This window comes from Gymnoscopelus braueri, assembly GCF_963280865.1.
Source record: "Gymnoscopelus braueri genome assembly, chromosome: 4".
Lineage (NCBI taxonomy): Eukaryota > Metazoa > Chordata > Actinopteri > Myctophiformes > Myctophidae > Gymnoscopelus > Gymnoscopelus braueri.
Window position 1 is genome coordinate 47,860,458 of NC_137605.1, and position 13,203 is coordinate 47,873,660.

Here is a 13,203-nt window from a genome sequence, read left to right on the forward strand (position 1 = left end):
CCTTTTTTTTTTTTATGAAAAACATAGAACATAGAACATTATTTTGAAAATGTACGCCTATAACCCATTTAGACCGGGAATGCATCTGTGTCATTTTAGATTTCTTTGGCTATTCAAAAATAGCAGATGTACAAGCTCATAGCGCAGCACTGAGTGCCATGCTACGAGCTTGTAGATCTGCAATTTTTTTTAAATCTTGAACATTTGTGCAAATCTTCGAATATATATATATTTTTAAAGCAAACATTTGTAAAATATTTTGTTCCAGGGACCCCCAGAAGCAAAGATTTGAGTTACAAATAATTATTCAAAAATAGCAGATCTATGAGTTCCGCGCTATGAGCTTGTAAATCTGCTATTTTTTTAATAGCCAAAGAAATCTAAAATGACAGAGATGCGTTCCCCGGATTGAATGGGATAATGACATATGCCTAAAACAGGGAGACCAGTGTTGATGTGGTGAATGACCTGCTATTCTCTCTGATCGACAGGAAACGGAGCCCATCAGCGTCCAGGGACCCCAACCAAGCGTACGACCAAAGGGAGGGGGTCAACCACGGGCAGTATGCCCCGGCGGACGGTGGCATGCCCAGATCACCGTCCGACTACGGGGACGGGGACCCGCGGCGGCATTCGCGCGGCGGCCCCCACATGTACGACGAGGACGCGGCGCGAGGGCCGGGCTACCGGGGGGACCGGCGGGCGGGGATGGGGGGCGCCGGGCGCTGGCACTCCCAGGAGTACCCCCTGGACCAGGAGCTAGAGCCCAGCGAGTACGACCTGCAGCGGCAGCGCCAGGAGGAGTACCAGACGCGCTACCGCAGCGACCCCAACCTGGCGCGCTACCCGGTCAAGCCGCAGCCGTACGAGGAGCAGATGAGGATGCACGCCGAGGTGGGCCGCATGCGGCACGAGCGGCGCCACAGTGACGTCTCGCTGGCGTACACGGAGCAGGACGAGCCGGCTCCCATCCGGCTGTCGCGGCAGCATCTCACCGAGCGCCGGCCGCCCATGGTGGGCCAGCGCTCGTACTCCGTGGACCGCTCCTCCCCTGGGCCCATGGGAGGAGGAGGAGGCCCCGGGGGCCACAGGACGTCTAACCACAGCCCGCCGACGCCACACCGGAGCCCAGTGCTGGACGACCGATCCGGGGACCACCCGCGGAGAGGAGGGGACCTCCGCATGGGGCAGCAGCACCACCTGGACCCCAGCTCGGCCGTCCGCAAGACCAAGCGGGAGAAGATGGAGAGCATGCTGCGCAACGACTCGCTCAGCTCCGACCAGTCGGAGTCGGTGCGGCCGCCACCACCCAAGCCCCACAAGACCAAAAAGGGCGGCAGGCGCCAGGTGTCGCTGAGCAGCTCGGAGGAGGAGCTGGCCACCACGCCCGAGTACACCAGCTGCGAGGACGTGGAGATAGAGAGTGAGTCAGTCAGTGAGAAAGGTAGGGGGCGCCAGACACTACCATGCTCACTGTTTCATTTTATGATGTGCCTCTATGCGGATGACGTGCTTATCTACACAGTGAAATCATCAGTGATTGTTTACTCAGTGTAAAGACTCTTACTGGTCCATTTATTTACTTATTTATATGTACACTTCCAAAGTCACTAATGGATAAATGTACTAAATGTAAAATGTAATAAACACTGAGGATTTTACTGTGTACTGCTTGCACACATTACTGTAATGTACCACCCGACAGTGACAATATGTTTTAATCAATCAGTTAATTATTGTCTCATGTATTTTTTTGAAACAACGTGGCAGCTGAACATTTGGATATATAAATAACCACTATATCTTCTCATTGGCCCTGCATATTTCCCTGTGTGCTGCTGTTGTGTGTGTGTTTATGTGTGTTCATAGTGTATGTACTGTATGTATGTATGTGTGTGTGTATTTGTTAGTAACTATTATCTGTCTACATGTACAATTATGTCAATCTATTTCCAGCAGCGACGAGGAGGACACTTCAGCTCTCATGGGCCAATCAGATGCATGCTATTGTGTGTGTGTGTGTGTGTGTGTGTGTGTGTGTGTGTGTGTGTGTGTGTGTGTGTGTGTGTGTGTGTGTGTGTGTGTGTGTGTGTGTGTGTGTGTGTGTGTGTGTGTGTGTGTGTGTGTGTGCGCGTGTGCGCGTGCGTGTCTGTGTCACTCTGCAAGTATGATTTGTTGTGTTGACCACTACTGAGTGTAGAAATGGAATCAAATGGACCTGTGTAAGGTTCCGTTTGGTTCCATTTACACTCTTAAAAATGGATAAATAAATGCTGTGGATTTTAGGGTGTAGTTTCTGCATTGGGAAGATGAGCAGTGAGGACTGTCTGGGTCGCCCTACATTTGTGCCGCAATACTATAATTACTGACACGACTACTGCATCAAGGACACACACTCATGTTATAGGTTTTACTGGATTCCAAGTGATTGTGAATGTGAGTCAGTCAGTCTACTGCTTAGATTTGGATGATTTCTTTACAATTAATGAATATACATTTAAAAAGCATATCGTCTCTGTCGGGTGGAAACCTTTTGTACATTAATGCCCTACTTGATCATCCTACAGTGTCACTCAAAAGCATCATAAGTAGCAGATCCACAAGCTTGTAGATCTGCAACTTTTGCTATTTTTGAATTTGAATCCTGAAAAGTAACAATTCTGGACGTATAGGTTTCCACCCGACGGAGACGGTATGTGACTAGAAAAGTGCGCTCCTCGGAGCACAGCTCGCCGCCAGGCTGGGTTGCCTACCCAGGGCCGTGGCAGTCGTGGGGGGGCAGCCCGTCCAGCCTGTGGGACACCCCGTATGGGTGTAAGTGCCATTTACTTTTGGCTCTGTGGTGTTTAGAGCCCCCTAAATGTGTGATTCAGATTCGGAGCCAATGAGACGCTGCGTTTATGATTGCTTGGTGGCATTTTGTGCAAAGCGGGCCCCCTCCACAAAACCTTGAAAGGCAATCGTTGCCAATCGGAAATGGAATCTGAAAAGCCTGACGGATAAATCTTGATCACATGACGACAGAGATAATGTGTCTTACGAGGCAGAAATGGGCGGGGTCTATATGGCAATTTCCCCACAGAATAGAGAGGCTATAGGCTTCATTGTGACGCGTTGTGAGCATGTAGATCTGCTATTTTTGCTACTTTTGCGTGATCAGAATATGACGAAGAAGTTGTTCAGTCCTCGACTGCCTCCACCAGGTCCACAGTTGTCCTAATTACAAATTGATTTTATTGTCAAACCTGTAATTATGGAGGTCTTTCCTTTCCCTTCTGCGTGTCCAAAAAAAAAAACACCCTTCCCTCTTCTCCCATAGTCTACAGAAGAATTGAGTGCTAGCTTGAGAAGATTTGATGATCAGCGGCGGAAGAAGTACTCAGATATTTTTTTTACTTGAGTAAAAGCAGCAATGCCACTGTGGTAAAAAAATATATACTTTGTAAAATCCTGCAGTCAAAATCAGAAAGAACAAAAACATATTGCGATGAAAATATGCAATCTAGCGCATGGACCGTCCACTCGGGTTTTTAGCTGCAGTGCACTCGGGATGGAGTTATGACATTTCTCGACTGTACCACTCGTCCTAGGATATAATAATATCATATAAAAGGTAAGAAAAACGTAGTCCGGAATTCTCCTTTAAGTCAAAAGTATTGGCATCAACATATAAAGTAGCAAAAAGTGCTCATTATGGAGAATGCCCATTTGAGATTATTGTATTTTTACGCCTTTCTTTCCATCTGAATTCCCTGATCTCTCCTAGATTGAATCCTCGATCCAGGGATAAATGCTTGGCGGTAGACTTGCCCTGACCTGTATTGCATCCATGAGGACCGTACAGGGAATATGGCGTATGTGCATAAACTGTTCCGGTTGACCTTACCCGCGCCTGCGGCTTTAACCCCATTTGACTCATTTTAGATTTCTTTGGCTATTCAAAAATAGCAGGTATACAACCGCGCTGTGAGCTTATAGATCTGCTATTTTTGAAAAATCGTGAACATTTGTGCAAATCTTTGAATATATATTTTTTAAAGCGAACTTTTGTCAAATATTTAGTTCCAGGGACCCCCCAGAAGCAGTTCGCTTAAAAAAATATATATTCAAAGATTTGCACAAATGTTCACGATTTTTACAAAAATAGCAGATCTACAAGCTCATAGCGCGGCACTCGGTGCCGCGCTATGAGCTTGTATATCTGCTATTTTTAATAGCTGATCCTAACTGCGCAAACCGCGCGCACATGGCACCTGTACCAGTACAGTGGCTTATTTGTCTTTTAATGGATAAAAAAAAACACATTCTGCTGAATGGGCCTTCATTAACAAACATACCTTTTATTTTATCGGCGTGTGCCTTTAATACGAAGGACCCCCCCCATTAGAGCGCTCCTTTAAATCACTTTATTACTGAATAGTAAAGCGAGTGGGCTGTGGAAGGAAGGAAGTAGTGCCTGACTTGGTTATGCGCCGTGTCGTGCGCGCCTAAAACAGCAGATCTAAAAGCTCACGACGCATTGTGAGGCTTTTAGATCTGCTATTTTAGGCGCGCGACACTGGTGTTGCAACTATAAGTATAATGTGGATTTAACGCGGTCTTCTCTATAAAAGAAGGGAATATGAAATACACATCTCTGGTTTCTATTGGACAAAATGCTGGACATTTTTAGTGCCTCCCTGGGAATTCCATCTCTACCTTTTTTGAATTATTAATTTGTATAATTATTTTATTTTATTAATTAGCTTGTGGTTTTTAAGCCTCTTAATCTAATTGGACGTGCTCGCCATCTCTCAGTGCACCCATCAGGGAAAACACAGACTAAATCCTTTACAAAAGGATGACAACGCCAGCTCAGCGGACTCACTTGCTAAGATTGTAAGGTACTAAGAAAGTCCAGCATTTGTCTTATGAGTTAATGTCCATCAGAACGACTCACACAGCAGAAAATAGCTCCTCTACGACTTCAAAATGATTTCGACGGCTGATAGCGAATCTATTGCGATTAGCCTGCAAGCTCACAGCATTTGCAGGTCCTATAATGACATAACCCACAATTGGGATGCAGGGTTAAAGCGGTTAATAAAAATGATGTGCAATATCTGTGACTGAGCCATTTCACTTTTAAAAGTTCCTGATCATATATCTTTGTGACTAAAGTTGCAAGGTCACTCACTCACTCTCTCTCTCTCTCTCTCTCTCTCTCTCTCTCTCTCTCTCCTCTCTCTCTCTCTCTCTCTCTCGCTCTCATCTCTCTCTCTCGCTCTCTTTCTCTCTCTCTCTCTCTCTCTCTCTCTCTCTCTCTCTCTCTCTCTCTCTCTCATCTCTCCTCTCTCTAAAACCACTTACTGTACACGGTTTGCCATGTGATATAAAACATTATGGGATGTCCCCAGACAGGGCTGTGCCCTCTGTGGCCCTCTGTAGCCTACAGGCTGACAACAGTGATTACCCTCTTTGCCTCGCAGCTGCCATTCCGTTGGCTAGCGTAAAAAACACCAGAAGCCAGCAGCACTCAACCTAATGTGACCATGATAGTCCAAACAGCTTAACCACTTCAATTATTAACTATTCTAAAAATAAATAAAAAAAAGACTTTAGTTACAACTGTACTTGAACCACTTTTCTTTTCAATCAAATGTCTTCAACAAAAATGTTGTGTGTTGCAAGCTTGTAGATCGGCTATTTTCGTGGGCGAATGTTCCCCTCAGATTAGATATGCTGGGGTTCAAGTAGTTAAGGCCCGCGTTTGTGATCAGAGAGAGAGAGAGAGAGAGAGAGAGAGAGAGAGAGAGAGAGAGAGAGAGAGAGAGAGAGAGAGAGAGAGAGAGAGAGAGAGAGAGAGAGAGAGAGAGAGAGAGAGAGAGAGAGAGAGAGAGAGAGGACGTCTCAAAAGATGTCACCGGAGCGTTCAATTGATTGCTTCCTGACTACTGGCCAATCACAGCGCGTTTTTTCCGGGACTTGGCAGAATCTAGTTGTATAAAAATATAACGGGATATTTTTGTATTAGATATGCTGGGGTTCAAGTAGTTAAGGCCCGCGTTTGTGATCGGAGAGAGAAAAAGAGAGAGAGCTCGATTTGAGCTTGTAGATCTGCAATTTTTTTATTTGAATCCTGAAAAGAATATGAGGTTTCTACCCGACAGAGTGAACGAACGCCCCGGCTGGCCTAAACCTCATTAACAGTCCAAACGGATGGTGGGGGCGTGTGTGCCAGCGTGGAGGGCATGTACGCTACTCCTGTCTTGTCCCGGGGTGTTATTATTAACAGTGGCACAGGCCCTGATCCCCCGGTGAGACGCTGGCTGTGCTGCTTTCTCACAGAGCAGGAAACTCATCACGGCCATAAATTGTGAAGCATCAGCATTCTGTGGCCCGGCAGTGGTGGAAAGTACTTTTACTCAAGTACTGTACTTAAGTAAAAAAAAAAGAAAAGTAAAAGGATTTCCATTTTTCAATACTTTATACTTCTACTCCGCTACATCTCAGAGGTAAACGTGGTCGTTTTTACTCCACTACAGTTATTTGACAGCTTTAGTTACTAATTCCTTTGCACATTTAGATTATTACAATAACCAATGAAACCCTATTTTATGCTTTTATGCTCAGAATTTTTTTATTTTTACTTTGGTTCATTAACACATCCACCGCCAGAGGTTAATCTCATAATGTACTCACCAGTGCCAAGGTGTTTTTGTTGTTTTTTTGTTTTTTTCATGTCGCCATAGATCTTGTTAAAATCCTTAAGATTGAGCGCTACACAGTCTGTTTACATCCGCGAGATCTCCCTGTATCTCCCAGTGAAAACCACGTGTCAAACGGGGCATCCATGTTTGAGTTAGAGCGGATTACGTTAAACAGTGAAATGCGAGGAGAAAAAACTACAGGAAGAGAATTGAGTTTCAGTTTCGTCTGTAGAATGGGAGCGGGCGTGATCGTCGAAACCGGATCCCAAATAATTCTATTTCCTGTCATCAAACCGGAAACGGAAGTGGATCAAAAAAAATTCGAAAGTGCACCCGGACCGCGCATGCGCGAAAAGACCGCAGCCCGTAGGACTACGGGCTCGGCGCTTAACCGTTGGATTTAACGGCCCGTAGAACTACGGGCCCGGCGGTAAAGGTGTTAAGTATTATATGTTGATGTAAAAATGTGTAACATTTGGAATACAGGCCTCTTTTTTTTTTAATTACTTGTAACAGAGTATTTCTACATTGTGGCATTCTACAGTGGCATTGCTACTTTTACTTTTACTAAAGAGTACTTCTCTCCCACCACCACTGGTGGTGGGGTTTTTTTCAGCAGAGCAGCAGAGCAGGAAACTCATCACGGCCATACATTTGTGAGCATCAGCAGCATTTAAGTCCACTTAAACCCCCATATGGTTGACCGGAGTCCCTCAGGGCTCTATACTGATGTCTCTTCTGTTTTCTGTTATTGTGAGCTTGTCGATCTGCTATTTGGGAGCATCAGCAGTCTTGCTTTTTACTCAAGTAAAATTTTGAATTCAGCCTTTTTTCTTTTTACTTGTGTGTTTTTCTACACTGTGGCATACATTCTACAGTGGCATTGCTAAGAGAATCAGAGTATTACTACTCTTTTTTTCCAGCGGAGCAGGAAACTCATCACGGCCATAAATTTGTGAGCATCAGCAGTCTTTGCGGTGGCCGGGCCGGGCCGGGCCGGGCGCTGCCGCTCCGCCCGCCTGCCGACGCTCCCAGGCCTCCTCCTTCCAGCAAAGTGCTGATTCAGGGCGAAAGCGAGGCGGCAGCGCCAGCACCAAGGCAGAGCCAGTGTGGAGTTCACCGCCAGCTAGGCTCTCCATCACTTTGACAGCTCAATAAAAAGCAGTGTAAACTATTAATTGGATCATTAATTATTGACGCTGTTTTTACTACAATTCGGAGAGGGGGGTGAGAGCGAGAGGGGGGGGGGGGACAAAAAGAGAGACGGGGGTGAAACATTGTGTATGTTTTAAACATAGTCGTCGCACCACCACGCTGTGGGGGGGGAATGTGAGACGTACTGTATACGGGGTGAAGTTTAGCCTCTGCAGATGTAGCAGCAGCAACAACAACAACAACACATTTGACGTTGAATTAAACCACATGAACCCTAGAGTCATGTTGTAATAGGCAAACATTTGACAAAAATAGACAAACATTTCCCATGCACGTTCCATCGTTTTGCAGTATCCCATGAGAGGTAGAGTAGGAGCAAAGGGAGATAGAAAAAAGAACAAATAAAGATACATAGCGAAGCAGGTATAAAGAGTAGCATCATTTGCAGGTGTGTACATGTTCTTTTAGAAACATTAGCATCATATCCACAAGTTTCCTATAGGGCATGGTGGGCATCACTTCCTGTCGATTTGATCAGGTATCAGGGATCAAATCTACAGGAAGTGATGTCCAACATGCCCTAGGAAACTTGTGGATACAGGTATGTTCTTTTAGAAACATTAGCATCATAAGTAGGCTGGGTAAAAAAAAGTATCAGCAAAAATAGACAAACATTCGGCAAAAACTGCAAGCTCTACATTACAAGCTCTCAAAATGCATCGCAACGTGGCGCGTTGTGAGCTTCGAGATCGGCTATTTTCGGTGAAGATATTTGGTGTAGAGGAGGAAAAAGGAGCGGATCAAGCTTAGACCCCTGGGGGACCCCGGTCAACAAAGTATATAGGGTTTAAGTGTATCAATCACTGTAGCAAGAGAAAGAGAATAGTTTCATTTAGAATTTTAGACATATTTATATCAGAATATAATGACCTACGGCAGATGCAGTCATTGCTAAAATATTATATAATTATACTTTAACTATACTGGGGTATTTTTTTTCTTCACTTTTTGCTCTAATCAGCAGGGTTAGCTGGTTTGTTACAGAGCGTTGATGAGAAGGTCAGCCTTCTCAACGATCAGAACAATAACACTAATCTGCTGTGGTACAGTACAGTACAGTAGGTGCAAGGTCTGATCCTGAATACCATTAAAACCACTCGAACCCCTAGCATCCCTATTCTGTCGTGAGCTTGTAGATTGGTTATTTTTGGCGAGCTTGTACATCTGCTATTTTAGATTTTTTTTTTTACTAAGTATACAGTAGAGGGGTTTATTCATGAGAATTTAACTCAGTGGTGTAAAGTAACTAAGTACTTTTACTCGATCCGACGCATTGTATTTCTACACTGCAGTATTGATACTTTTACTTAAGTAAAATATTTGAGTACTTTTTCCACCACTGATGTAACTTGGGCCATCGTCACACAATGCCCGTCTCGTTCTGTTTCCCCTTTTCCTTTCCTTTTTCTGTCCGCTCGGCACTATTATGAGCCTGCATGTCAGGGAATCAATAAAGGGGAAAACAGAGGGAGAACGACGGGGCACTAAATCAGTCTTGGGCCCTCGCTCACGGGCATGAGCCAGAACCATTACAGCTGGCACGCCCTCTCTCCTCCCCTCCTGTCCCCTCCCCTCCCCGTCTCCTCTCCTGTCCTCTCCTCCCCTCCTGTCTCCTCCCGTCTCCTCTCCTCCCGTCTCCTCTCCTCTCCTCTCCTCTCCTCTCCTCTCCTCTCCTCTCCAAAATATACTTAAAGTACCAAAAGTAAAAGTACTAAAATGTTTGAAAATAGCAGATCTACAAGCTCGCGACACGTTGTGAGCTTGTAGATCGGCTATTTTGAAATAGCCTATGTATAAAATATGGCTGAAGCGGTTAATGTATGTTTTATAATATAATAATTTATATCTGCAAAGTAACTAGTAACTAAAGTTTTCAAATAATTGTAGTGGAGTAAAAGTACAATATTTGCCTATGAGATGTAGTGGAATAGAAGTAAAAGTATTGGACATTGGAAATACCTCAAAATTGTACTTAAATACAGCACTTGAGTAGATGTATTTAGTTACTTCACACCACTGCTGTCCTTTTGGTTCATGGCAACACCTCGGGGCTTTGCGAGGTTAGAGAGCATGACACCATCCCTGCTTATCCTGACACTACACAACCCATTTCCTGGCCCAGTCAAGCTGAGTGCACAAACCCCAAGGAGCTGACTGGACACATATGGCCCCAAAGATGCATTCTGCCCCTTTTTTCATCCCTCTCTCTCCTTCTCTCCCTCTCTGTCTCTCTCCCTCCTCTGATTCACTCAGCTCACATGCGATTACAATTGATGTTCTCTCTGCTCTGGCTCCTTCTCCCTCTTCAGAGTCATAGCCGGTAAGGGGGAAAAAAATGCTGTGGATGTAGTGCAGCTAATGGCAGAGTGCATGGGTATGCAGGTCACACATGGAGATTTTTCTTCATCGGGTCAGCTTTTTAAAGACGTGTGTCTGTGTGTTAAATCAAATACCACCGAAGTGGAAAAAGCGGCACTCCAAAATAACGGATACAAGACTGGCTCAGATACAAATTTATTGAGAACGCTTACGCGTTTAGGCCTCAGCCTTCCTCATATAGCAGGTTAAAAAGTGTGTCTGTGTGTGCTAGCATCTGTACGTGTGTGTGTGAGTGTGTGTGTGTGTGTGTGTGTGTGTGTGTGTGTGTGTGTGTGTGTGTGTGTGTGTGTGTGTGTGTGTGTGTGTGTGTGTGTGTGTGTGTGTGTGTGTGTGTGTGTATTGGTGGGGGAACAGGTTGGTCAAGAAACTAACTTGTTGACAGTGACCAGATACCACAGTCACTGGAAACATGACCCTTATTTCCGAGCTAAAGTAAAGTAGAACAGCCACAAACATCCGCATAACCTACCTACAGTATGACGTGTGTGTGTGTGTGTGTGTGTGTGTGTGTGTGTGTGTGTCTGTGTGTGTGTGGGGAGGAATTTCGAGACATTTACCGGAGGCCACAGGGAACCTGACCCTTATTTCTGAGCTAAAATAGAACGGTCACAAATATCCGCATAACCAACCTACAGCATGACGAGGGCCTGCATGTGCTGCTTCAGCACTTATGCTAAATGTAATCTAGTTAAGATTCAATGTACTGCCAAAACTAAGTGATCTGTCATTATATCTATTAATGTGTTTTGGAGAGCAGATCATAGGCCTGACTGAATTATGTAATGATTTTATTGATCGCATTAATACTCTCCTAAATATCCCAGCCCCAAATCTGGGCTTAAGAGTCTGTATCCTCTCTGTGCACTCTCTCGATTACATAATTAAACCTACTTTGACACGGCACATGTACAAGGACTCCCCAGCCCAAATAAATGGCTCAGTGGGATTTTCAGGGCCATTTACTAGAGAGTCCTTGCAAACGCAACACAACACAGTAGCCTTGATTATGTACTAAACTAATAAAAGTTGCATTATTACATCCAAGTTAAAGCCTAAAAGTTGATTAAACCAAGTATCTATAGCTGGAGCAGGTGTGCGCTTCCTCTGTGTGCCTTTCTTGGCCGTGGGTGCTCAGCTAACAAAACATACATTGTTAAAAATAATCCACAACAGTTAAAGTGGAAAAAAGCGTCACTCCAAAATAAACTTTAATTGTTGTGGATTCTTTTTAACTATTGGTTAAACCAGTAGTTCTCTTCATGTCAAGGACCCCCAAAGCGTTAAGGCCCTTTAAGGACACAGCTGTATTTTGCTGGGCTCCTGAGCTAAATGTTAAGTTGAGTAGCCTTACACTGTAAACTAAGCATGTGCTTCTCTCTGTCTTTTCTTCCTGGCTACTAATAGCGATCCTGGAAAGCCCCATGCAGCATCAATAATGTAGTGGTGTTTGCTTTGTTAGGAGGACACTTACATAACTCAGCACACTGACTGACTACACTCCACCCTTTGCTTTATACTTTACATTTAAGGCAATGCACTTTTTTTTCTAGATTTGCCTACAGAGATAAACAAGTGAAATTTTGATTATAGGCTATTTCTACATTGTGGTATTGCCGCATTTACTTGAGCACAACATCTGAGTACTTCTTCCATCGCTGACTGTATACGTATGTTTTGACACCAGTACTATTTTGAATACGGGCTTTTTACAAAAATCTTCTTCTACCACTGCCGTAGCTTACAGAAGTTGTAATCATGAACCCCATCTTTAAAAAGCTTCTCTCGGCAGCCGGCCGGTGCACTTTAGATGGAGGTCAGTTAAGGTTGATGTAGCACTGAACTAAACGTATTAGAGATGTGTGCTTCCTCATCCTGCAAGATCCAGCCTGGATAAGATAGATAGCGGCATGCTAACTTAGTTAGCATGAAGACCCATTTGAAGTTACAGCCCCGACAAGAAGGGCCAAGTGCTTAATGCTCTTGTTTTCTGGAAAAAACCCAAAACAAAACCAAAAGTGAAAGCACTAAGGCAAGTGGTTCCAAACCTTTTCTGGGTCAGGGCCCACTTGAAACTCTCGAGAAGAAAAGTTAAAAAAATCTCAAGCTCACAATGGTGTGATGCATTGTGAGTTTGTAGATATGCTTGTAGATCTTTGTTGGATGACACGCGCAACTAATTACATCAGGCTCAACACGCATGGAGTTCAGATTTAAAAATTAACATCTACAGTAACTCTGTAAATATTTCGAAAAAATATCGAAATCACACCCATCTGACCGCTTAACACGGCAGATGGGTGGGCCCGTGATACATATCATTTTGGGGGTCCTTGACATGGAAAAGTTGGAGCACCACTGATATAGCAGCATACTGTTAGGAATGGAATGGGTGTGTTAGATTTGAGGTGTGTCAATATGTCTATCATGCTTGAACATTGACATGCCCTTGGCTCTGGACACCTATGAAAATCTAACACACTCATTATTAATTTGTTTGGTGCAGCTGTGTTGCTTTCTGCTGTAGTTTGTTTTAACATGAACTGGAAAGCAAACTACAAAATGTCATGTCCCTTTAAATTCCTATTTGTTATTTATCGGTATTCGGTATCACATTGAAAACTAAATTTTCACTGTTTTACAGAAAAGATATATAATGATATATATATATTTTTTATTATTATAAATATATTATTATAAATGATTTGCGTGCACGCTTGCTGTATCTTCATGGCCCACAGGTTGGGAATGGCTGCACTATAGCGGAAGAGGTTTCAGTGAATAATAGATGGTGTGAGCCTTGTTCTCGGGCCGACACTCTTCCCTCCCCCTCTGGCTGTTGTAGATACTAGTGCAAGATAAAGGCCTAAACCAGGAAATAGGTAGGGGTGAAACGGTTCAACCACCTAATCAATTATTAACT

At 44.1% G+C, this 13,203-nt stretch overlaps 1 protein-coding gene across 3 annotated transcripts in view; it reads left to right on the top strand.

Annotated features, from left to right (window-relative positions):
• Nucleotides 1-570: 570 nt before the first annotated feature.
• The window catches only part of rims2a (regulating synaptic membrane exocytosis 2a), a gene marked incomplete at its 3' end in the record, with an annotated part of 136,647 nt that continues 124,014 nt past the window's right edge, over nucleotides 571-13,203 (top strand). For all 3 annotated transcript variants that reach the window (XM_080426402.1, XM_080426403.1, XM_080426404.1), the window contains exon 1: nucleotides 571-1,444. In XM_080426402.1, the coding sequence (XP_080282528.1) occupies nucleotides 586-1,444 (859 nt within the window). In that variant the 5' untranslated portion in view covers nucleotides 571-585. The remainder of the gene's footprint in view (nucleotides 1,445-13,203) is intronic.